Here is a 26990-nt window from a genome sequence, read left to right on the forward strand (position 1 = left end):
CCTTTTCTGGAAGTAAACTGGTCTAGCCATTTTTGCAGTCTTTCCTTCTAACCTTTTTTTGCAGTTAGCCATCACAGACCTCACTGGATAAATACAAAGAGCTACAAACTACAGAATTTTCCTGGCCACTCGTGTAATTCGTGCTCATTTTACAAGCCCCACCTCAAGGGAAGCAAAAAAAGGAGGGTCTGCATACATATATTTACATTCAGCACAAAGACAAAATTGACACAATATATATTTTACATGCATGTTGGCAATACAGTCCACATAGGCCACAGTTTGTAATAACTACACTGGCAATTAGAAAATCACTTTTGAAATTTAATACTTTGTGCAGTCGCTACCTTGCTGAGGTTTCCTTGTTCATTTCTTTGCAGTAGGTGTCCAGTGTATTTGCCTTTAAACCATTGTTTAGTTTATCTATGCTTTAAAGTTAAGTGCCCTTAACTCTAGAATGGGAGTTAGAATCATAGAATTGTAGAGTTGGAAGAGACCACAAGGAGCATCTAGTTCAATTTCCTGCAATGCATGAATTTTTTGCCCAGTGTGGGGCTCAAACCACAATCCTGAGATCAGATATCACAGGCTCTACTGACTGAACAATCCCTTCTTAGCATTAGAAGAGCTTTAACCCATTGCCCTTCACTGTAGCCACAATTTGGATTGGGCTCCCCTCTGCTGGCAGTTTGCATATGGAACAAAACTCCAATTCAGTTCAATGGAAGGCCCATCCCCACCTTGTGCCAGTTGGTGGCAAATGGGGATGTTGATTCAGATTGGAATCATAGTTGGGACAATGAACAGTTAAAGTCTCAACTCCAAAGCTAGGTTTTCTGATCCAGATCAGAGCCACCAAAACAATCATTCATGTTTTCTTGAAAAATAAATAAATAAATGAAACCCTGTGCTAGAGATAGAAATTTCTGTCAATTTTTGTTCTCTCAGTTTTTCATTTTTTCCAGTCTGAAATTCAGTTACATCTACAGTCCTGCAGCAATTTGCTTTCAAATAAAAAAGGGGAAAAAATTAATTCCCCCCCCCCCGCGTTATTGTACAAATTTCTCCTGCTAAATACATTTTCTATGCAATATGGATTACGGCACACATTTTCACAGCCATATACATTTTTATATATCTAATATATGTATTTTTGTCAACACTGTTTGGAGAACTGCATTGCAAAGTTCAGATAAGTGCAAATTTCGAAGTGCAAATGGCAGTGTTTCACTTCTCATTCTGTCTTGGAAAGTGTTAATTAGGTAGGTTTGCTTTTAAATGTGAACTGAATAAAATTCATCCTACCTCCCCTTCTCTGCCCTCAAGGATAAAGATACAGAGTTAGTATATCTATCTAGTTTGGCACCATGAGGAACAGATTACTCCTACATTGCTTGATTGGATAGGCATTGACTCTGGCATGTTGAAAGGAGATGAGCCCTGCCTTGATCTCCCTGGAGCCTTTATACCAAATAATATTTTGCATTTTTGCCATAGCACTATTTAGGAAGTAGGCTTAAAGGTCTCATTGGCCCTGATGCAATTCTGAATTCCCTGCCTCTTTGGGAATTCAGGGCACATACTCATCAGCTCCCCAGCTGCATTAATTCCCACCATGACAAATGTTTACATTTCCCACTGGCACTGTGATTAATGTCTTGAAAGTTTGTGCAATGGTCTTGCTGGAGTTTCCAATCCTGTTTACTTTGGTCCACCAGCAGAGCTGTATTTTCTGCTGCCGCTCCACCATATCCTCCTGAGTGCTGAAGGAATGTGTGCATTTCCCTACCGGCTGTTTCTCTTCTGTCTCTTTCTCTCCCCCCGCCCCCGCCCCCGCCCCAAACGCCCCACTTCACTCAGATTTAGGTCACTCTGACATTTTCCTCCCCTGCTCTCTCTTGAGATTTTACAAGGATGCTGAAAATTCTGCAAAACCTTGCCAACTAAACTTTGGGTGTGGGAAGAGGATTCAAACATAGCTCATTTATCTTTGCATTATCAACACTGATTGGCAGAAGCTTTTCAGGGTTTCAGACCAGGTCCAGGGCACACTATAGCTAAAGCACATTTGAAGTGCATACATTCCATTACAGAATTGTGGGCACTTTAGTTCACCCTTCACAGAGTTTACAATCCCTAGTAAAGTCTGTAGTTTACTCTGTAGTAAATCCCTAGTAGCCTGCAGAGTTCTTTGAGGGACAATACTTAACTAGATGGACCTGAGGTCTGATTCAGTGTGATTCTATGTTCCTAACATGAGCCTCCTTGGTCTTAGCTCAAAACTCTAAACATGCCCTCCCAGGTTTCTGTTCTGTACCAGTATCAGAGCTCACTTTGTGGTACCTGCTTGGAGATAGCGCATGTATTTCAGCCAGGGCTGGCCCAAGACATTTTGGCAGCTGTGATGGACCCCCAAAATGGCAAACCCCTCCCCACCAGGGAAATCTACATCAGGAACAAGGAAGGGGAAAAGATTGAAATCAGGATCTGCAGTCACCTCACCTTGCCTGATGGGTGGGTCAGCCCTGATATACAATGTAAGTCAGTTTAATCAGTTTCTTGGCAAGCAGTCTCATTGACACCAACTCAAGAGATAAGACAGTGGTTCTTACATACTCGATGGAAATTCTAGATATGCAGAAGCATATACATTTGTAAATTAAAATTTAATAAGAACATTTTTAAAAACAAACAAACTGATGACCTGAGAAAGCTCTGTCAGCCTCCAGGATATAATGGAATGTCAAAGTGCCTGTTGAAAGGGAGGGGAAAGATAGTGTAGGTGAGAAGAGGAAACTGGACTACCGAAGACAGGTGTGGGGAATGTTTAGCCCTCTGCTGTTGAACTACAACTCCCATCAGCCTCAGCAAGCATGGCCAATGGCCAGGGATGTTGGGAGCTGTTGTTCAGTAACATCTGGAGGGCCAAAGGTTCCTCACTTAAGTCCTTTACATCTTATACTAAGTATGCTGGGAGGTGGGATTAAAACTGGTGTGTGTATCTAAAACAACCCTTTCCTGCTATATATGCTCTGGAGGTAGAAAAGGGAAAGGAAATGGATAGGGAAAGGTTTTTACCCTTCTCTCTTAACTCTAGAACTTGGGAACATCCACTGATGCTGGCAATTCAAGACAAACTTAACAAAGCATAGGCACCAAATCCTGGAGGTTGAGGCAGTTTCAGCCCCCCCTAATGTTTATTTTGTTTTTGAGGGGGCCAGGCCCCCTCAGTGTTCAGAGGGCATTTGGCTCTGCCCCCTGGCTCCTTGCAGTGTCACATGCATGATGCCAGGGCATCACATCGGACCCCCTCAATCATCTTGAAAAGATGGCACCTCTGAAACAAAATACAGTGGTACCTCAGTTTAAGAACAGTCCAGTTTAAGAACGATTTGGTTTCCAAACTCCGCAAAACCTGAAATAGTATCCCAGTTTGAGAACTTTACCTCAGTCTAAGAACAGAATCTGAACAGTGGAAGGGCACCGGCGGCAGGAGGCCTCATTAGGGAAAGTGCGCCTCAGTTTAAGAACGGACTTCTGGAACAGATTAAGTTTGTAAACTGAGGTACCACTGTACTTCTTCACACAGCACATATTTAAGCTAGTGATGGTCACCAATCTCGATGGCTTCAGAAGAGGATTAGAGAATTTCATGGAGGACAAGGCTATCAATGACTACTAATCATGATGGCAGTGTGTTCCTGAATGCCTGTTCATAGGACTTATAAGCGGTGGAGACTGCTGTTGTGTTCAGGTCCTTCTTTCAGGCATCTGGTTGGCCACAATGAGGACAGGATGCTGGCCTAGATGGGCCACTGGCCTTATCCAACAGGGGTCTTAGGTTCCTATATCTATTCCCTTTGCCATTCTCCAGAGGACCTTCACCCTTCTTCACCCAATTATAGCTATGATCTTTCTAAGAATCAGATCACTAGGATGTGATAGTGACTTTGCAACACTTAAAAATTAATTCATTTCCCTTAATTAGGAGAGAATCTTGTGGTTGGTTAAGTGTTACTGGGGACTGTAGCTCAGTGAGGGGTAAAACTACAGTGACCAGATTTTTGGGGAGTGGGTGGGATGTGTGTGCTTCAAAAGTGCTGAGAGTCCCTTTATCTTAGAACAAGCAGCATCTAGCCATTGTTTACTCTTCAGCATTGCCTCCACAAGGCCACTTGTAAAGGACACAAATGCTTGTGCACAAGCAGTCCAGGATATATTGATTGATTGATTGATTGATTGATTGCAATGCAAAGTTACTGGGCAACTGTGAGACAGCCACTATCTTTCAGCCTAATCTACCTTGGACTCGCATAGCTGTCAACGTTTCCCTTTTTTAAAGGGAAATTCCCTTATTCTGAATAGGATTCCTCACAAGAAAAGGGAAAAGTTGACAGCTATGCCTTGGAGGTTTGCTCTGTAGATAAAACAGGAGAAGGAGAGAGAACCATGTACACTTCCTTGAGCTTGGAGAAAAGGTGGGACATAAATGTGGCAAATAAATATGACAAATCATCCCACACATCTGCTAAACCACCAACACACATGGGATAATGCACCTCAGATTGGTACGACTGCTACAGAGGTATCTGAATGACACCAGAGGTCATGCCAGTTCCAGGTTGCCTTGCACCATCGTGTTCATAACTTAAGAGATAGCAGCGTGCCAGGTCTTTTGGCTTCCCACCCTGCCAGGATTTTCTGGTAGCTTCTGCAAAGGCTATAAGCCCATCTCTTCTCGTGCCTTCCCATTAGCTGGCTCCTCCTCAAAGTTCTTTAAGGACATCTTGAACTTGTGCGCCTGCAACACACTGGAGGCCGACCCCTTTCGGAAGGTAGAAAGCCTTTTGCGAAAGTTGCCTCCAGAGAAGAAATAGAGAAGTGGATCGAAGCAGCAATTGAAAGCTGCCAGGGAAAGCGTTATCACCACAGATTTCTGCATGTAGAGGGTATCCTCACAACGCGAACCCCCTTCCATCATGAAATGAATGTGGACCGTGCGTTGGACATGATAGGGAGCGAAGCTCAAGAGGAAGGTCAAGGTGACAATGACAATCATCCAGATGGCTTTCCGGCGGGCTGCTTCTTTTTTTTGCAGGGAATTTTTCAGCAAGGTTCTTATGATCATGGTGTAGCAGGCGGCGATGGTGGTGAAGGGAATGATGAAGCCAATAAATAATGCAATATAATGGAGGACCACCAGCTTCAGCATCTGATCTGCTGGCGGGGGCTCAAAGCACTTAGTCTTGTTGCTTGAACTGTCCAGGTATGAGCCGCTCAGCAGAAATGGCATGCTCGTCAGTGTCACGAAGATCCAAATGGCTCCGCATACCAGCACGGCTTTCTTCCGAGTTACAAACCTGAGGTTCTGCATGGGGAAAACTATGGCAATGCAGCGGAAGAAGCTCATGGCCGTCATGAACATGATGCTGCAGTACAAGTTGACGTACATGGCGTAGGAGCTGATCCGACATAGGAAGTCACCAAAGAACCAGTCGCCCTTGTGGACATAGTATACCACCCGCAGAGGCAGTGTGCACACAAACAACAGGTCTGAAGTAGCAAGGTTGAGCATGTATATTTGGAAGGCTGTTTTCTCCTGGAATGTTCTTATAAGGACACACAACACAAAGCCGTTTCCTAATAAGCCCAACACTGAGATTATAGAGTACGTCGTAGTGTACACTTGACTCCGGAATTCATCAATGGTGGCACTGCATGTCGTCACGTTGCTCTGCATATTTTCGCCACGAGTCATCAAATTGAACTCAGATCCTGCAGTGGGGTTGGAGTGGGAGAAAAGGAAAGGGAAACAGCATTAGTGTGGTGTTTTTATACAACTTTTGCAACTGCTGAAAGAGATGGCTTTACAGGGCTCCCAGTGAGCTAGTAAGCTGCAAATTAATAATCGGATCTGAGACATCAGTTATTTGAACAAACTGGTAGAGATATTATTTCAGTGACCTCTGGATGTGAAGAAGTTAGGGAGAATTGTGAAACCATTATTCAACAACAAGCTGAATAATCAGATCGATCAATCAATTAAACATCTGGTGGTTTCAAAAGCTACTCCCTTTGTTTAAATGTTGCACTTAAGAAAATGCAGCAAATTAAAATAATTCTAATTACTTGAGCACATGTCCTTATATGAGCTCCACCTTAAAAGAAGCATTTTCTTCCATGTGTGGAGAAGAAATTTAATTCAAAATGAAGCTTAGTCTTCCATTTCAAACTATTGCTTCTGTAATATGTGAAGGTGTCCGTATTTAATTATTAATTTAATAATTAATTGAGCAAAATTCAGGCATTTTATTGATGATGAATGGTCACAGGGCAGGGCTGAATTGCTCTTTGAAACCTGCTTTTGGACCAGTGAATTATACTAATACTGGTTCTGTTCTGAGTTGCAAATCTGCTAAGCGAGTTTGAGCAATTGTCCAACAAGTTGGGAAAGGGAAATTTTTACATTTTAATGGAAACCTACACAATTCACATTTTCTTAAAGAAATAGTTTTAAAAATACACAAAGTTAAGCACAGCTATCCATTAGAATTTGCACATTTCTCAATTTTGCAATGCAGATCTCTAAACGCAAAATGTACAAAAATAGGGGAAAGTGTATATTAACACCACACACTTTGCTTAACTTTCAAAAATGCATTGTATTAGGGAAAATATTATTTGCAAAAAGGTGTATATTAGACAAAATTGCATACAAAAATTTGCTTATGGGGAGAGATGCATGCTAAAATGCTCATGAGTTTCCATAATGAAATCTAGCAAACCGAACTTGAGACTGGAAAAATGAGAAATTGAGAGAAATTTAAATGGACAGAGGCCAGAACTTACATATTCATCTATCCCAGAAGATTCCCTGGACAGAAGCTCATGCATTCAGCCTTGTATCCTGTGCAGTTATCTGCCTATTCACTATTTCTGTTGGCATGTCAGATGATGTGATTACCAGAAGGGGGCGATCCTGCTTAAAGAGAGGACTGCTTTACCAATGAAAAGAACTTACTGTATCCTTTTTCCGTGAGTGGCTGGCTCTGTTGGGAAGGCTTTAATACTAGCAGCTAGCTTTCCTGCACTGCCAAACTGGGAACCTGATAAAATGGAAAACGGATAAAACAGTGTCTGATTTTGCCTTGTGCACAGATTTTTCCACCACACAGTTTACTGGGAGTGGGCGAGTAAGCTGCATTGAAAATAGCAGGACTCACTTCTGCATAAAGATGTTTAAGGCTTTATTGGAAACCTGTTATCCATGTGCACCAGTTGGGATTGCAGAGCTGAAAATCAGAACCCACTGGCCTGTGCCGTCATCCAGGGGGCGAAAGTCCACTGGGAAGTTAAACCCCCTGCCTCCCAGGAAGAATATCACAGCAAGGGGAAGATCAGCCTGGGCCCAGCTATTGGCCAAAGAAGCGCCAGCACCAAAGAGCTTGCTCCCTCACCCCTTGCCAGACAGAACACTTGTAAGAATTTGGTGACTAAGAGCTGGTTCCTTGAATATTCATTTTTCCTCCTCCCTCCCAATTTCCATTTCTTTTATGTTGAGACTTTTAGACTGTGCAACCTGAGACCATTGACCCTCTTATTACTGAGAGTTACTGATACATGCAGAAACCATTTGAGGTGCATCTGATATGTGTGCAAACGTGCACATCACAGTGAACCTGGAAGTGATCTGAAAACATCACAGAAAGAGAGCAGAGGTGCTTTGGCACAACCTTTTTACAATCGCCAGGCACATTCTTGGAAGGTGTTTTGGTGATTGTAAAAGGGTCACACCAAATCAGCTCTGGGAAGCAGCGGTAGTGGTTGAAGCAGGGGGAAGGGAGGGAGGAGGTGGACAAGCAATGGTGGTGGGATAGTGGCAGAGGGAGTACAAGCAAACAGCGACGGGATGGTGGGGGAGATGGGGGGCACTGTGTGTAGCGACACCATTTTTCATAGAAATAAGGCACTGCCAATAACACTCCCTTACTCCAGACTTTATGCACCATTTCAAAGAAATCTGATGAAGGCTTGCACAGGCAGAAGCCAAACCAAAACCACAAGCTGTCATTAGAAGTAAGGACGCATCTACTTAGACACGACCCAAGATATTTATTTCTAATTGTTATGCTACTTGGGGAAATGAAAGTGGTGAGTACAGGCTTACTCAGAATAAGTCCTATCAAGTTCAATGGGATTCCCCCCCCCCCAGGTAAGTGTGGGCAGAATTGCTGCCCATGAAGGGAAGGCAGCTGGGCATTCTGATTCTCTGTGTTCTCAACACAACACACATTCTCAAAGGGAGAACTAGGTTTTGACAGAGGGAAAGAGGTAGCATCATCTGAGATGCATTGCCTGCACCAGTCCTAGAATGGTCACACATCACAGAGGTACAAATACTCTGCACCACCACTTTGGGCCCTTCCAGACTGGTGTTTTATTGCATCATGTTCTTGACATAGTGATAGTGCACTGGTAGTGGATTTATTCTGTTTTAGTTTGTTCTGTGATGCTTCCACAATGCTACTCCTGATAGCTCAGTTGGTTAGAGCGTGCCAAGGTTAATGCCAAGGTTGCAGGTTTGATCCCTGTATGGGCAGTGGCGTATTCCTGCATTGCAGGGGTTTGGACTAGAAGATCCTCAGGATCCCTTCCAGCTTCACAATTCTATGATTACAGTCTGGAGAGGCTATAGCACAACCAGAGCAGATCAGAAATAAATCAGAATGTTTGTGGCCTGTGAGGGGGACTGAAGCAGTCACCTTGGGGGACGGGATTCCGTGGGCACACCCCGCCCTTGCAGCCGCTGGGGTTGCATGGCAGCAGCTTCTGGCAAGGTCTTGTGGAAATCTCATGAGACCAGAAGCCACCACTGCACAACCCCAGTACGTGAGGCTTCAGCAGAGGCAGGGCAACGCCTTCCTGTTTCACCTCAGGCGGCTAAACAGGATGGACCATCTCATTTGTGATATAAAAAGTTATGGGATTTCTGCAGGAAGTTATATGATATGCATTGGCTGGAAATGAGGCAGTGTGAATAACGTAAAACCTTTGCAGGCACAAACAGTATTGAAAGCAGAGTTGCATGTGGCCACCCCAAGAGCATCACGGACACAAATCATCATGAGTGTGCAGTAAAAAATAAAAAAAAGGATGTCTGGAGAGGCCTTGTTGCAAAATTTCAGAGTGTGTACCCAAAGTAAAACAAAAATCTGCCTTTTTGAAAGAGAGGGAACAATTGCTCTGACCACAATGCAACCAGGGAATTCCTCGCCGGAATTCCTGTTTCTGCTTGTAGTTATGCATTTCTTGGAGGATACCCAGAGCATTACTTTGAAAAGGAGTGGTGCTGGAACCTAGTCATCCCCCCCCCCCCCCGCCTAGAATATCATTTGGTCTGAAAGATCTCCCGCCCAGTCCTAGAAATCTTGAGTGATGACTGGGGAGGGGGGTCACTCAGAGGCTCAATGGGATTGTATCATACCCTAGTTAGGCTGAGGAAGGCTGTAGCCAGGTGAGCTGTGTGCCTACTCGGTCTGCTGTTCAGGTGATGGGCAACTTCAAGGCTTCTGTTCTCATTATTTACGGTTCTTTATATTTGGACCTGGACTTTGACAGCCATTCCAGAGCATTGCTGTCTCTGAAGTAGGGGAAAGGAGCATAGCTCAGTGGTAGAGCACCTGCTTTGCATGCAGTAGACCCCCCCCCCCGTTTAATCCCTGACATCACATCTCCAGGTAGGGCCAGGAGTGAACCCTGCCTGAAATCCTGGACAGCTTCTGCCAGTCAGTGTAGAGAATACTAAGCTAGATGGACCCAAAGTCTAAAATGGTCTATAGCAGCTTCCTATGTTCTTACATGCAATGACAAACCTAGACAGCATCTTGAAAAGTAGAGACATCACCTTGCCAACAAAGGTCCGTATAGTAAAAGCTATGGTTTTCCCAGTAGTGATGTATGGAAGTGAGAGCTGGACCATAAAGAAGGCTGATCGCCGAAGAATTGATGCTTTTGAATTATGGTGCTGGAGGAGACTCTTGAGAGTCCCATGGACTGCAAGAAGATCAAACCTATCCATTCTGAAGGAAATCAGCCCTGAGTGCTCACTGGAAGGACAGATCCTGAAGCTGAGGCTCCAATACTTTGGCCACCTCATGAGAAGAAAAGACTCCCTGGAAAAGACCCTGATGCTGGGAAAGATGGAGGGCACAAGGAGAAGGGGATGACAGAGGACAAGATGGTTGGACAGTGTTCTCGAAGCTACCAGCATGAGTTTGACCAAACTGCGGGAGGCAGTGGAAGACAGGAGTGCCTAGCATGCTCTGGTCCATGGGGTCACGAAGAATCGGACACGACTAAACGACTAAACAACAACAACAAATGTTCTTATGTAAAGTAGGACAGATGCCCCCACCCCCAGCCGAGTCCTGGGGCTGTTAAAATGATACAGGTCTGAAGTGTGACAAGATATGACTCAAATTAAGTCTGAGATTCAGTAAATTTGCATAAACCACCCTAGATTTTATCAGGAACTTATCTGGGGGGGGGGGGGACTACAAAACATTTCCTGGTAGTTTTAATAATAATAATAATAATAATAAATTTTATTTATATCCCGCCCTCCCCAGCCGAAGCCGGGCTCAGGGCGGCTAACAATAATCAAATACCTTTTATTTTATTATTTTTTTATTATTTTAAAAACCTTCCTGGCTCCACTCACTAAGTGGAGCACTTTACCATATCATAATTTATTTCTGCTAGTTATTTTCCACATGTTAACTGATATCATCTGGTCATTATTATTGTTGCTATCTGCAGCCTGATTTTATTTTTGTAACTTAATTTTAAACTCTGATATAAGCCCACTGTGTTCTTCACTTTGAAGCAGAGTATAATAAATATCTTTTATAATGAAGCTAAAACAATTTTCATACCAGTGGTTAATAATAAAGTATTTGGTGATTTATACAAAGAATAGAAATGAAGGAGAAGAATTATAACTAAGAGCAGAACAATAAAAAGAACCATCTTTATGGGTGGTCAAAGTGACTTCTAATATAAATATTAGATTGGACTGAGCTGGGGAGTGGGAGGGAGGTGACAGACAGGTGAGAAGTTGGGTCCAGTGTGGATGCACTGGTGTATAGAATCCAGTGCTCCTACTGGATCAGCTGCATTATTTGAGATTGCCCCATTCTGTCCCACTTAAGCCTCATCCAGGTAAGCTGCAGTGATGCCCATGTTAGGAGAGTGGTTCTGTGGCTCAAGGTATGCAAAGTTCTGGCCAAAATGACAGAGGGAGGGAAATGTCCCTGGAGCTGTTCTTGAAAATGTTTACTTGAGAAAATAACTTGCAACAACTGTAAATCCTTTCAGTGGGAAAGCATGCCCAGAAACATGCGTAGCCTCCTCCCATGTCTATAACTGTCCATGCCTATGATGTGAAATTCAGTTGCTGTTTATGTCTTTGGTGGCCTTGATCCAACAAACATAGAAGCTGAATCATATATCAGAGGCTTTTCAAGCATCCTCTCAGTAGGCTATGTGCCCTTTGCCCCTCAGATTCCACAGAACTTGAGCACTCTCTGAAACCTCTTCCCAATCAGCCTATAAATTTGCAAGCAGAACAGGCTGTGTGAAGGTTAACAGGCTTTCTGCCTTTGAGAGGAGAAGCGGGATATGATGTGGAAGAAATTTTAGAAGTGGGAGAGTAGGAACATTTATGCAGCCAGAGCTGATAAATGGACTAAAAACGTGTCTCTTCTATGCACATCACCCTGAAGAGCCACTACTTGGCAGTAGAGGCTGATCCATTAGGGTGAATGGGACACCTCAGTTAGTCCTCAGCAAGCTCCTCCCACCTGCTTGCCTTATCTACAACCAGTCCAGTACAGCCTGCCAGCTTCCTCCTCCGTAGTCTTTGTGTAGCCAGCCTTTATGGACAGAGGCAATTCACTAGGATTAGTTGGGCCTGCCTGTCATTGGCCCCGGCTCCGCCTACTCTTGGCATTTTAGTAAAGGTAAAGGTACCCCTGCCGGTACGGGCCAGTCTTGCCAGACTCTGGGGTTGGTGCGCCCATCTCACTCAAGAGTCCGGGGGCCAGGCTGTCCGGAGACACTTCCGGGTCACGTGGCCAGCGTGACATCGCTGCTCTGGCCAGAGCCAGAGCCAGAGCCTCACACGGAAACGCCGTTTACCTTCCCGCTAGTAAGCGGTCCCTATTTATCTACTTGCACCCAGGGGTGCTTTCGAACTGCTAGGTTGGCAGGCGCTGGGACCGAACGACGGGAGCGCACCCCGCCGCAGGGATTCGAATCGCCGACCTTTCGATTGGCAAGCCCTAGGCGCTGAGGCTTTTACCCACAGCGCCACCTGCGTCCCTTACTCTTGGCATTTTACCAATCCCAATAGGCACTAGGCACTTGTGCCTGAGATGGTTGTCATTTTCACCACTCAGGAAGTTCACATTCAGCTGTTCAAAGGCAGAGCAATTCTGTTTCTCAAAGTACTTCCCAACAAATGGAGGCATGGTCTGTGCATCTTTGTCTGGGTGGCCTATATAGAATTAGAGAGTTGTATATAACCTGTAAGTAATCAGGTTTGGACCTATGCTAGTTGCTTCATTTTCCACACTTAAATCTTGTCTGAATGAATGAATTCATGTGATGGCCTCTGAGGCAGATGCATGAATACCTACGTTCTGGAAACAGTGGTTGCCATATGCCCTCTTTTTCCAGGACACGCTCTTTTCTTCGTGGGTATTTAAAACGAGAGTCGGCACAGCTATCAATAGTTAAAAGTAGAAGTTGTCAGATGTGCCCTCTTTTTTGCTCTTCAAAATATGGCAACCCTATTTCCACAAAAGGGATCTTGGAAAACAACCAGCCCTAGCCCTTTGCTCAGTGTAGGACCTGCAATTCAAAATGCAGCTACGTCATCCCTGGCAGATGGTCCAGCATCTCCTTAAATTCCTCCAATGAAGGAGGGCTCAACACCTCCCAGGGGCAGTGTTAAGTTGTGGGTGAACTTATCAGACAACACAGCAAATCTTCAAACAGCTCTTGTTTATTCACAGGCCAGAACAAAACTGAACTGAAGAGTTTAGTCAGCCTGCTTATATAGCGCTCCAGTACAACGTAACAGTAACAATTTTCTAAAACTATCCAATCACTGAACGTCACTTTCGATCCCTTATTTGCATAACTATCTACAGTATCCCCCTGCTAGCCCAGGGTGAGAACTTCAGTACAAAACAGGCAGTTGGCTCCAGTGCTGAACAGCTCATAGCTAAGTACTTGACAGACTTGGGGCGCAAACTCATGACACAATTTTGCATAAAATCTCCACATGCTAATTTATATCTATAGAAGCAAATTTAAGTTGACTTTCAGAGGGGAACAGCATTCTGGTCTTTGTTGTCAGGGCTTAGTCTGAGTAACAGGGTGCCAATGGGATGTAGATCAGCACACTATGTGTGGCTCAGGCCCTCTGCTCTACGAGTAGCAGACTTCAGTAAATGGTGCCCTGTGCAATGCCAGGTAAGGGGGCACTGTGTTTTGGGAAGGAGGTGCAAGGTTCTGGGAGGGTCCTAGAGCCCTCCTACCTGCCTCCCAAAGCCGGGAAAGTGCTAACTAGTCTTTGAGAAGGAAGAAGGAGGTTTCTAGGACTCTGTCAGAGCCTCACACTTCCTTCCCAAAGCACAATGCCTCACTAACCTGGGTTTGAAACAGTGCCCCCTTGGCTCAGAACTGGGTGCATGGACACCACTGGCACAGCCCCCAATCTGCCCCTGGCCTTACCAAAAATGTATTGGAAATAACTACTTCTTAGTATTAAAAGAAGTCCTGTTCACCATCTAACATCACTCCTCTCTCACACACACTCTTATACATATTTTTTGCACACTTATCTTTCCTAATCCTATCCACCTGTTGCAAGGGTGGAGAACTTCAGGCACAGGGACCAAATTTGGACCCTCAAGATACTCTATCTAGCCCTCGGCATTCCCTCCCTAAGCACAGCCCGTCTCCCTAAGCCACACCCCTCACCATCCCTGCTCTGCACCTTCCTTGGCCTGGGATGTCTCCTTGAACTCTGATCATGTCTCTTGTCTGCCTACATAGAAGAGAGAGAGAGAGAAACAGAGAAACCAGGACTCTGTTCCACAACAATATTTAGCCAAATTATATATATGGTTATTTATTTAACAAAATTGCTACACCACTTGATTGCAGTAAAACATCTAAGCGCTTTACAGGAAGTATTAAAACTGTCAACATGAAAAGCAACGAAAATAAATTAAAGATAAACAAAATTAGCAGCAAGAAAGGCTAAAGCACGTCAACATCTGCCTGGATGGATAGGCTTGCATAAGCAAAATGTTTAAAGCAGGCACAGAAATGAGTGCAGTGAAGGCTCCTGCCTCACATCTACAGGCAGGCAGTGTGACCTGCCACACTAAAAGACCAATTTCTTACAACTGCGGAATGAGTGGCACCTGTATCAGGGCTAGTTTTGCAGATCAAAGGGGTCAAGTGGGCACATATGGGGCAAGGCAATCCTGCAAGTGCACATGAAGGGCTTTGTATACCAACAGCAACACCTTGAATGTGGTCCTGAAACGAATTGGGAACCAGTGCAGATTTCCAAGCAGATGTGTTATATGCCGAAAGGTTCTTACTTCTGTCAGCAACCGTGGCGCAGCATTGCGCACTAACTGCATTTTCCAGATTAAGTGAAACCTCTCACACTGTGGAGATTTCAGCCAATGGATCCCACAGTGTTTGAAGGATGCTTTTAATATTTATAATTTTTTAAGGTGATTTCCATTAAAAGAAATAAAGTGATACAGAAAAAGGAGGGAAAGTGAACAACAAAGATACATATAAAAGTGAAAATATACAAAAAAAGAGAGCAATATACGACATTCCCATGCATTTTTGAATAAATTGGTATAGTGTTATTGTCCTAGTGCTTATGTAAATGCTAATAGCCTACTACATTTTGTATAAATTCATTCCAAATGTTATTGTATTTATCCATACAGAGCCTGCACCGATAAGCAATCCGTTCATAAATTGCCAGTGATGTCATATCAATCCATTGATTGATGGAGTATCATATCTTTCTTTTTCCAGTTCCTCAATATCAATATCTTGGCTTCCTCAATATCAATATCTTGGCCACCATTAGGGCACGGGAAATCCATTTCCATTGTCCCATTGATAATTTCCATACTGCAGGTATATAGTTCAATAAAAGATTCTCTGCTGAAAGATTTAACTTTTTCTGCACAGTCATAGTTACCCAGTGCAGCACTTTCTCCCAAAACTTGGTAAGTAAAGAACACTGTACGAACATGTGTTTCAGAGAGGCATTGTCCTTGCCACATCTCCAACACTGAGCTATCTTAGCTAACCCTTTTTTATACAACCATAAAGGGGTCCAATAAACTCTAAATATTATTTTCTATTGCATTAGTCCTAATTCTAAAACTAATTACACCTTAGGTATTGAAGCTAATACATTTTCCCACTATCTGGGTAATAATGAAAGTTCCAATCATCTTTTACAGTCTTTATATTGAACTTAAGGTAAAGGGACCCCTGACCATAAGGTCCAGTCATGGCCGACTCTGGGGTTGCAGCGCTCATCTCGCTTTACTGGCCGAGGGAGGCGGCGTACAGCTTCCGGGTCATGTGGCCAGCATGACTAAGCTGCTTCTCGTGAACCAGAGTAGCGCACGGAAACGCCGTTTAACTTCCCACCAGAGCGGTACCTAATTATCTACTTGCACTTTGACGTGCTTTCGAACGGCTCAAACACACTTGTAATAGATGTTGTAATTGAAGATATTGCCATTGGGCTGCATCTGATAGACAATATTTTTGTCTTAAAATAGCAAAAGTATAAAATTCCATCTTCCCCATCTATCAGTTGGTGCAATGCCAATACACCTGCTTCCCTCCAATTTTTCCATATCACCATCTTTTTTGCAATTCTTAGTGTGGGGTTGCACCACAGAGTAAGTTTAGCATGTGAAAATGGATCAAATTTGTTTTTATTAGCTAATACATTCCATATTGGGACGCGGGTGGCGCTGTGGGTTGCCCGCATTGGAAAATTAGGGCCAACAGTGGGATTCCTAAATTTAGTACTTGACAGTAGGTAAGCATAGCAATATAATTCCAAATTTGGGATTTCAAAACCGTCTTCTTTAATTTGTAGCTTCATTTTCTGCAAGGAGATTCTTGGTGTTGCTGAGCCCCAAAGGCATTTTCTAAACAAGGAATTTATTTCTTTTTAATATGATCTAGATATAAAAACCCAGTTTTTATAGTCCTCTCAGAATACAAATGAATCTGGGAATAATATTCATTTTGAGTGTTAGAAGGGTGGTGTCTAACTGCACGTATTAACTTACCGTATATACTTGAATATAAGCTGACTTTTTCAGCACATTTTTTATGCTGAAAAAGTCCCCCTCAGCTTATACTCGAGTGAGGCGGGCAGCAGCGGTGGAGAGATAAGCGGCCTGAAAGGACCCCTTTCAGGCTGCTTGTTCTTCCTCCTCCGCTGCTGCCACCACCTGGTTTGTGGTGTGGTGAACCGGCTTATACTCAAGTCAATACGTTTTCCCAGTTTTTTGTGCTAAAATTAGGTGCCTTGGCTTATATTCGGGTTGGCTTATACTCGAGTATATACAGTAGAGATCTTTGGTGGTGGAGCTATGAAAGCTATTCTACATTATCTGTTCTCTGGTTCCATTTATATGAGGCCATTTTTATGGCCTCATAAAAATCAGTGGAATTTCTAGATAATGATAACAAAAATCATACAAACGACAGCTAACTTTTCTTCAGTTGCAGTGATAGGAAGTGTTTTAATGTGAAGGCGAACACCTTCTTCTCCCAGATAGTTTTCCAGTAAAGATACTGTGGTCGACTAGGGCTTTTACTGGCTAGGAGGGTTTGTAAGGTTTCAGCTCAGAAGAGGTTTCCAACTTCCATCAGTCCCAGCCAGCATGACCAATCGTTAGGGATAATGGGAGTTGTAATCAGTGCTTTTTTTAAAAGGAAAAATAAAAAAGGTGCTAGTACTCACCATGAAGTCATTGCAGTAAGTGCCACACATGGGGTGTGTGTGTGTGTGTCGGTATTGGGTACCTTTGAATACCCCCAGAAAAAAGCACTGGTTGTAATCCAACATCATCTAGAGGGCTACATGTTAAGTTGTGGGTGAACATATCAAGACGACACAGCGATTCTTCAAACAGCTCTTGTTTATTCACAGGCCAGAACAGAACTGAAGGGTTCAGCCAGCCTGCTTACATACAGCTCCACTAGGACGTAACAGTAACCATTTTCTGTAACTATCCAATCACTGAACGTCACTTTCGATCCCTTATTTGCATATGTGGACCTGAACTATCTACAGTATCCCCCTGCTGGCCCAGGGTGAGAACTTCAGTACATAACACTACAGGTGTCCCAGTCTCCCATCATTATGTTAAAGGCAATAGCTGTTCTCATTGTGCACCTGCCAGCAACTGGTATTCAGTGGTATTGTGTCACAGTGGAGTCCTGCAAACATGGAAGTTCCAAATTGCCCTCATAATGAGTAATCACTGATTGAGGATAGGGTCTGTCTCAGTGGGGGGGACGGACCTGGGGCTCTCCACACATTGTTTGACTACAACTCCCATCAGACCCAGCCAGAATGGTCCAGGGTGTGGGATGACAGAATTTATAATCCAGGGTCACAGGTTAGTCACCTCTGGTTTTATTATGCTGGTTTCACTGGGTGCCTAGTTACGGCTGGTCTTATGTTCATAACGTCTTTTTATAGAATCCTAGAAATGTAGAGCTGGAAGGGACCTCAAGAGCCATTTAGTCCAACCCCCTGCAATGCAAGAATTGGAGCTAAAGATAGCTTAGTATTTATATAAATCTGTAGTGAAATTCCTTTGCTTTTGGTATTTCTAACTTCCCCAGAGTTGACCAACTTATAGGGCTCGTCCACACTGCTTATTCCACTGCTTTCTTTCAGGAAACCTGGCTGTTTACTGCTGAGTAAGAACAAATGGCAAAAGATGTTTCTGTGGATGGATGTTTGTTGCAATTCAGGGGTAAACAGCGGGTTTTCCCAGCGAAAGTGGCGGGACAAATGAAAAACTGCTTGGACTCATGCCTAGAAAGTGTGGGACAAGTGGGAAAGCTCTTGAACCCATGCTTTTAAGGCACAGGACAAGCAGAAGTGCGGACAAACCCATAGATTTACTGCCATCAGTCATTTAATAATATAATTCTTCTTTTCTGTCCCAGTTCTGCCCATATGCAGTCGAATAGATTTCTGCTCTTCTCCTTGATCTTCCTCAATCTCTGAACCCCAAACATTTGAATAACTGGATATTTTCACAGACTATCCATTCCTGTGTGTATTACAATGTTTACATTTCCAACTAGTCATATCTCTTTCAACTGCTGTGTGCCATCTAGCTGTTATTTTGCAAAAGTTTCCCAGTAGACGTATCTTTGATATCATAAAATGTACTCTTTCTCCCAAACCTTCTCTGAAATTTCATTATTTGCACCAGCAGACCAGCTATTACAATATAGTTATTCATTACATTTAACTTTATCAGACTGTATTTTTTATATTTGTATATTTTCAAGATAATTCTTTCATGTTAGCAACTCTTCAGACTTACACTTCCTTACCTATCCTGTTCCATCTAATTTACTTTGGGTGCTTCTAGCTTGGAGCTTAGGTAATACTGAAATTAAGTCATTCAGATATTGCAAGCTGGTGATTGTGGTGACATGATTTTATGTCTTATTGGATTTTCAAAGGAAAGGGAGAATCAGGAATAAATGTAGGGGATGAGGGCTGACATTCCGATGCCAATGGCATTGTGTAGATACTGTGAAAAAAATTGCATGCATCAGCACCCATCCCATAATAAACACCTTTCTGCTTTTAATGCAGAAGGTCCCAGGTTCAATCCCTGACATTTATTTCTTTATTTAATTTCTATACCGCCCTATACCAGAAGGTCTCAGGGTGGTTCACATAAAAGATCACATATATAAAATCAAAATACAAATGACAACCCAATAGACCCCCCCCCCCTAAAAAGAACTAGCATTTTAAAAAGGGTATAGGATGTAGATCAGGTCAGGCAAAGGTCTGGTTAAAAAGGAACGTTTTTGCCTGGTGCCTAAAGGTGCATAATGAAGGTACCAGGCGAACTTCCCTGGGGAGAGCATTCCACAGATGGGGAGCCACTGCAGAGAAGGCCCATTCTCATGTTACCACCCTCCTGACCTCTTGAGGAGGGAGAACATGAAGAAGGGGACATCTCCTGGTATGTATTTATAAAAATACAATTTCATTTAAAAAAAATGGTTTACAACAATTACACACACACAAATCAAAACCACTTTTAAAAAACCAAATACCGTAAAAACCAACCAGATCACCAACTAACTATTAACAAAAGTGCCCACCTGAATTGCCTGCATAAGCCTGGCACTAAAGAAAAGTGTTCTGCAAATATTTAAAGGTCAAGGCAGAAAATGCCCGCCTAGTTTGTATTGGAAGAGCATTCCTCAGAGCTGGGTCAATGACCATATAAACTCAATTTCATGTCAGTATCACCAATTCAGTGCACAGCCAGCATTGCTCCCATACAAGATCATAGAGATTGAGCTGGGATATTAGGCTTCAGGAGGTCCCTAAAATATCTTGGACCAAAGTTATTTAGGGTTTTGTACATTAGTACAAGGGTCTTGAACCTGGCTCAGAAGTGCAGATTTTTTAACAATGGTGACGCATATTGTTGACCACGTTACCCCATCGGCATTATGGCTGCTGCATTCTGCACCAACAAGTGCTTCTGCATTGGTTCCAAGGGCAGTCCCACATAGAGCACATTCCAGTAATCCAGCCTTGCAATTAGCAGCCCACAAACCACACTGGTCAGGCTATCCATGCCCAGATATGTCTGCAGCTGGCAAACCAGGCAAAGATAGTAAAAGGTGCTCCTGACACAGAGGACATGTGGGCAGTGAGTGTATACAGGAGTACCCCCAAGCTACATACCTGCTCCTTCAGAGGGAGCACATTCTCATACAGAATGGGTAACTTGCCTGTCTCCTGCACATGGGAACCACCAACTCAAAGAACGTTCATCTTCCCAGCGTTTATTGTTTATACCACAGTTTTTGCCAATAAAATGGGATTTGGAAAAACCTCTATGTAGATGGATTACATGGAACTGGCGGAAATGACTGGCAGAATCCGAGACCAGGGAGAAGAGTCGGTAGAAGAAGATTGGAAGAAATTTAAAGACTATCTACAGAAACATTGTAAAATTAAGGAATGTTAGAAGGATGCTGGAAGGAAGTTATGTGGTTTTAGCAGTAATGTTATAAAGGATTAAGTAAAAATGGATTGTTAACAGGTGAGAATGTAAAGTTACAATCTATTAAGATAAATTATTAAGATAAAAACAAAGATGGAAAGGATTTGCTGAAATAACTAATTGAACTAGAACACAAAAAAGGGAGGTGTGAGGAGGTCAAAGAAACAAGCAAATGAAAGATAAGACATGGAAAGATTGACTTGTTTTTAATTGTTTTTATTTTTCTGTATTTTGTATTTTCTGTTTTCTTTACTTTTGTAATTTTTTGAAATCTCAATAAATAATTTTTTTTTAAAAAAAGAAAAACCTCTATGTGAAATCTTATCAATTGCTTCTGGCAATCTGTGGGCTCATCCACACTTCTGCTTATCACATGCCTAGAAAGCCCAGCCCAGTGGTTTCCCACTTGATCCATGCTTTCTAGGCCCAGATCCAAGCAGTTTCCTTCTTGCCCCGTTCCTTTCTGAGGGAAAACCTGCTCTTTAGCTCTAAACTGGAGCAAACGTCAATCTGGAGGAAACCTGAATTGCTGTTTGCTCTGAATGAGTGCTAAAGTGCTGTTTCCCCCCCAGGGAAAGCAGTGGGGCAAAAGGAAGTGTGGATAAGCCCAAGTGTCAACAATACTGAACTAGATGGACTAGTGGCCAGACTTTATGTAAGACGGTTTCCTAAGTTCATGTAAGAGGAACTTGTCCTTCACATGCCTTTCTGAGGAACTAACTTGCTTCTTGGGGAAATGCACTCGGTTATTACCGAAAAAAAGGACAAGTTCAAGCCTAAATTTCAACATACTCAAGTCTCATGGGCTGTTTCAATGGGAGAGTTAAACATGGGTGCATATATATATATATATATATTTGCTTTCGTAGATTTTCACGGGTACAGGAATGCAGGTTTTGGTGTCCTCGGGTGTCTTCCCGTGTAAAAGTTGGGGTGTCTAGGCGACGTTTCGACGAGGTCTCACTCGTCATCTTCAGGCTGGTGCTTTCGGCTTCTTGTTACTGGAACAGAGCGGGATCTCAATGTTTGAGTTCCTATAAATACTGTAGAGGGGGTGTGGTGTCTAGCCTCCAATGTTCTGGGCAGAGAGGAAGTTCCCAGGCTAGTGTGCCTTTTCTTCTTTTGTTCCTTAATTACTTGAGAGATACCTTGAGTGATTTCTTGAGTGATATCCTGAGTACCACTTAGGTGGGTCATTAGGTGTGGATTAGTTGCTAAAGTCTTTGTGTCTTGACCTCTTGAACTTTGTGAAGAGTTTTCCTGAGAAGATGGCTGTATTGCACTTAGTTGTGCTTTGGCTTGGCTTCGTGTATAGGGGCGAGCTGTGGTTTTGTGGCTTGTGTCAGCCAGATCTGTGTAGGGATTGCAGGGGGGTGCAGCATCCGGAGGTGCCACCATGGATTGGCTACTGGATGGTGTCAGTAATTCATCTGTGGAGAGGGTCTGGGTTTGGGTCTGGTTATATATATTTGTGGGATGGATTGTTCTAAAGATTTCTTCCTGGGCAAATTTTAATCCCCTGTAGAGCCCTGCATAATCAATATCAGGAGTGAAGTAATCATGTCTGCCAGCCGCACCTCCTTGAACACTTTGCATGCATTGCTTCTTTATCCATATCTATACTTTTTTGCATCCAATGCACCAAAATCAAAAGCACTACAAACTCAGTTAAAGTTGTACCATAACAGAACAAAAATACAGATACTGTATTAACTAAATGTCAGTAACTCATGATAAACCCTCACAAAGGAGGGGCCATGGAAGGAATGATGTGATTTTTACACCACATGATTTGCAATGTAGACATCACACAATCCATCACGTTGGACATTGGTATCCATGTACATCTGCCCTCCTTACAGATGCTATAACTTAATGCAAGGGTCCAGGACTAGCAGGCACAACCACAATCCCACTTCATTATACCATCTGCACCCGGCTTCAATGGATGAAAAGATGGCAAGCTATTTACCCAGATCCTTCTTCCCTTCAAAGCTCTTTTAATGCAAAAAGCATGCACACCCCCACCAAACAAAGGCAGTGGTGGTTGGGACCCATGGAGATGGGGGGCTTATCCACACTTCCACTTATCCTTCTGGTTTCCCCCAGGGAAAACTGCTCTTTAGCGCTCAGTCGGAGCAAATGGCAATTCGAGTTTTCTCTAGTTTAGGGCTAAAGGGTGGGTTTTCCCTGGAAAAGATGCAGGGCAAGTGGAAAATTTATTGGACTTGTGCTTTCTAGGAATGGGACAAGCGGAAGTGTGGATGAGTGCAGAAAGCACTGCACTCTGCACTGCCTGGTAGTGCAGAAAGCAGAGATGCCAACAGTAGTTGGAGGCAGTGCCAATGAAAAATAGAGCCAACTAACTCTAGTTTTGCCTTTGTCCTACTGAGCTCTAAAACAGGAATACTGAAACTTAAGAGGAGGAAGTTGACATCCAGTGCCACCCCCTGGAGTGAATGTAAGAACAGCAGACAGGTGGAGGCTGGCTGAGATTGATGGGCCTATTTGCCTGACAAATCAGCCTCCAGGTGTTACAGAAAGATACCTCTGCACATCTCCTTCAACATCCTTGCTATTTTCAGAATGTTTACAGGAGTGCTAAAAGGAGACATAATTTTTTTATATTTCCAACTTGATTCTCCAAGCACCTCTGTTTTTCTATTTCTGATGTTCCTAAGGTCTACGAATATAAGAAGAAAGGGACTACTATAATCACGGCTGAATGGTAATATCTTCAGTGACAGCAACTTTTGGTGCCTGCTTATCGACGGTCAGCTTCAGAATCTGCTGCATTGGTGGAGGGAATAATTGGATCATTATAGGGTTGCCATACGTCCTGAATTACATGGAATACTGCAGTCGAAAGTAGTTTCCTGGCAGAAATCAGCCAAATGCCTGGGAAAATCCGGACATATGGCAACCAATGTCGCTAGTGTCCCCCCCCCCCGCGTTTTCCTCAAAAATAGCTTTTAAATGTCCAGTTTCTTTACGATTTTGCAAAAACAGCTCAACAACTTTTCTGACCAGATTTTCACTTTTTGAAATATGGCAACCCTAAATTACAGAAAGTTAAAACCTGTAGTTGCTGGTTTTTTAAAAATAATTATTTATTGGAATGTCGTAAAGTGGATTCTCAAAGTGCTTAAGGAACAACATTAGAATCTACGCTAATGATGGTTTTAAAATTGAGACTTCAGCAACCACAACAATGATGTTTTGGGTATACTGAACTCAGCAGTGTCTTTACAGGAAGGGATGGTTCAGACAGACACTGATGATGTAATGATGATAATGTCTCATTGCAACATATGATGTTGCAGTGCCCTGTGGTGTCTCACTTTTGACCAGATACAGCTCTTTGTATTAACTTCCTTTTGGAAATATCTTTGATATCCACAGAAGTTCACATACTTTTAAACTAGATTCCTATGATGTAGGAACTCACAGACGAGCCATTGCGGTTGCAAAGAAACTTATACTTCAAGGTTGTATTGCACTGCTCTTTCTAAATTTGAATGGATTTATTTTTATCATTAATCTTGGACCTATGGACAGTTTATATTCTTGTATATATTTAAATTATGGTGGTTGGATTATTATTATCTTTTATTGATGGAATATTCTTCTTGGTAAAGGGAGCCAACATTGCTTCTTTCACCACCCCCTTGTGTTATATTTTATATAACCAGTATTAAAATCATTAAAAATAATGACAACAACCCAATTCTCCAAGTGTTGTTGCTTATGTAGGCAAAACTGTATCACCTCCTCCACACAGAAGGAAGACACTGGGCAGCCTGTACACACTGTACATTCATGCTCTACATTTAAAGCAGTATCATACCACTTTAAGCAGTCATCAGTTCCCCAAGGAATTCTGGGAGCTGTGGCTTCTTAAAGGCGGTAAGAGTTGTTAGGAGACACCTGTTCCCCTCACAGAGCTACAATTTGCAGAGCGGTTTAACAACCACTCCCCCTTCACTGAGAATTCTGGGAACTTGTTTTCAGTGATTTACCCCCACAGTCCCTTGAACCCCTCCCTAAATTTGGCCCAGAAGGACTAGAGAACCCTCCAGAGCAAATTTAGTGGTGATAGTGAAGTGACAGCATGGAGAAGGCATTGTTCAACATAAGCCTTACCATCAGCTGAGTGAGATTATTTGATGCAATTCTATTAGAAAAACAACAGATGTCCTTGCTATTTATGAGCAACTCTGTTAAGTCTCATGTGAAGCAAAAAAAAAAAAAAAAAGAAGAATGACAGTCTGCTTGCTAAGCAAGTACCACTGTTAATTATCACTCTAGTGCAATTGGTACATGCAGAGAAAAAGATGGTTATGTGCTTCTCACTTCCTCCGTCAATGGAAAGTTCTGGGCCAATTCTAACTGGCCTGGTTTCCTTTGGGTGAGAGAGACTTACACTGGCTTTGTTCCAGTTGCCTCATTTGTGGATCCACAAATAGAGCAGATGTAGGTACAAAAAGGCAACAGATCCGCTGGTCCACATTAGATCTGGAGAAAGATCGATATGGGAATAGCTCCAGCCAAGTGCCATGGGTACCACATCCAAACACACCAAGATCCCCAACTCCCAGGAAACCATGTCTTAATTAATAAGACTCCCTGATGAAACATCCATTGACAAGTATGTGCAACTCCTTCACTTCTTGCCTTGCCTTGGAGACACCTAGTGTCACAGCTTTGCAGGTTCAATCCCTTGCATTTCCAGGTTGTGCTGGGGACCAGTAATCTTACCTCTGCATCATGACTGCTTCCTGGGTTCCCATGATCATTCTGGACTATGGACTAGTAAGGTGCTTAATGTAAGGGTTTATCCATACTTACCATTAGCTCTGTGCTTTCCAGACACACATTTGCACATTAAAGCTCTGTGTCTAGGCACTCTCTTTTCCCCCCACCATGGCACTTTCCCCACAAAAGCACAGTCTTCAAAGCAGAAGCACACCAAATGGAAATTTGGGTTTTCCACGGATTGCTGTTTGCTCTGATTCAGCAGTAAAGAGCGGGTTTTCTTGGGGAAGGCTCCAGAGCAAAAAAGAAAGTAAGCAAGATAAAAGAAAAGTGCTCGGACACAGAGCTTTAAAGCATGGATAAGCCATTAAGAGTGGTTGAGCAGAAGCCATAACAATATGGGTCACATGACACTATACATTTAAAGCACCATTATACCACTTTAAACAGCCACAACTTTCCTCAAATAATCCTGTAAAATGTAGTGTGTCAAGTGCATAGAGAGTTGTTCAGAGAGCTGTGATTTCCCTGACTTCTCTGGGGGAAGGTGTGACTGTTATATGAGTTATATCATTATATTCAAATGATATTTGGTGTGACATTTGAATGCCTTAAATGCATGGTGTCAATGCTGAGAAGCTAGTGAATCATGTAAATCTCAGGCATTCTGATATTTAGGCATGAAAGTCCCAAAATGCTCACATGGTTTTGCCAAGATGAAGATCCCAGCATGATAAAGGTGCACATTTCAATTGTTTTATCACAGCTCAGTCAGAAATGGCAGTTAATAATTGTTCTGGTAATGAGCTTCTCTTCCTCCTCCGATAACATGGAGAAAAAACAAACATAGGGAAAGCCTTGGTCATTCAGCTAAGATTGAAAAGATTTCTGCTTTATGAATACCTTGCTTGTTGCATCACTCAGAGTTTCACATATCAGATGTCATATGACAGGAAGGGTTTATGGCACAGGTCTGTTTATATATATTGCAAGAGCAAACTACAGAGAAGCAACATAACCACTGCACAAATCAGCCCCGGCTGCGAAGCCTTTTAGAAGACTATACAACAAATTTGCTAACATAAATTTACATTCCTTGACTTTTTAACATACCAAAACTTACATGCAAAGTCTCAGGCGAGCTACTTACAAGCTTTTCTTCATCATCAAGGAAAGTGGATAATTCCGGTGAAGAATTCTTGCGCTAAATGTATCAAAAATCAAGTAGCAAAAACTGTGATACTGAAAGCAGTTGCTTCTGATTGCAGGCAGATCAGTTCCTTCTTTTAGAAAGAGGAAAAGGTGTATCCTGTCTTCTGAAGAAAAATGCTGATGAAAAGTTGACTAAATATCTGAGGCTTACAGGAAAGCAAAAGCATTTGAAATGCAATAGATGTCCTGCTGCTGCTTGCATCCCAGCTGCCTTAACAGACCCTTTCTGCTCCGCTGCCTGGAGCATAACGTTTAAAAAGAAAACCTGCAAAGGTCCCACCCCAGATTCTTTGGCAAGGGAGGGGCTAAGTCCTCCCTAGTTGGTAAAAATGCAAATAAGTCCACTATGAACTGTTTGATTAACCAAGCCCTGTTTCTTCTTTTTCAAAAAACAGGAATTATAATGTGTCCTTAGTAAACAGAAAGATGTTGCGCTTGTATGCCTCATATTGTATGCTCGTTCCTTGCTTTTAATTGTTGTTCCATTTGTTATTGTGGTTACTACTACTTCCACAGTGTGGGAGTTACAAAAATGGTCACAGTTATGCTATCTTAAGATAGAGAGCACTGATTATATGGGGATAAATGCTGCAAGTG

At 42.8% G+C, this 26990-nt stretch overlaps 2 protein-coding genes across 4 annotated transcripts in view; one reads left to right on the plus strand and one right to left on the minus strand.

Moving 5' to 3' along the window:
• Window positions 1-26990, plus strand: part of LOC310836710 (growth hormone secretagogue receptor type 1-like) — a 202755-nt gene that overhangs the window by 110183 nt on the left and 65582 nt on the right. The window lies entirely within an intron of this gene.
• Window positions 114-26808, minus strand: CYSLTR1 (cysteinyl leukotriene receptor 1). 3 transcript variants are annotated; one of them, XM_083722447.1, is made up of 4 exons: window positions 26332-26788; window positions 24850-24941; window positions 7022-7106; window positions 114-5775 (listed from the first exon to the last, which is right to left on the minus strand). In XM_083722447.1, the coding sequence occupies exon 4, from the start codon at window positions 5756-5758 to the stop codon at window positions 4721-4723; it is 1038 nt and encodes a 345-aa protein (XP_083578573.1). In that variant the 5' UTR covers window positions 5759-5775; window positions 7022-7106; window positions 24850-24941; window positions 26332-26788; the 3' UTR covers window positions 114-4720. The 3 variants fall into 3 exon arrangements, with proteins under 3 accessions (XP_083578573.1, XP_083578572.1, XP_083578574.1); XM_083722446.1 differs by lacking the exon at window positions 24850-24941 and having other exon boundaries at window positions 26332-26786; XM_083722448.1 differs by lacking the exons at window positions 7022-7106; window positions 24850-24941 and having other exon boundaries at window positions 26332-26808.

The sequence above is a fragment of the Podarcis gaigeae genome, assembly GCF_964106915.1.
Source record: "Podarcis gaigeae genome assembly, chromosome: Z".
In the NCBI taxonomy this organism is placed as follows: domain Eukaryota; kingdom Metazoa; phylum Chordata; class Lepidosauria; order Squamata; family Lacertidae; genus Podarcis; species Podarcis gaigeae.

Coding starts and splice junctions, on each gene's coding strand:
- CYSLTR1 (XM_083722448.1), bottom strand. CDS start 5,758: ATGACTCGTGGCGAAAATATGCAGAGCAACGTGACGACATGCAGTGCC.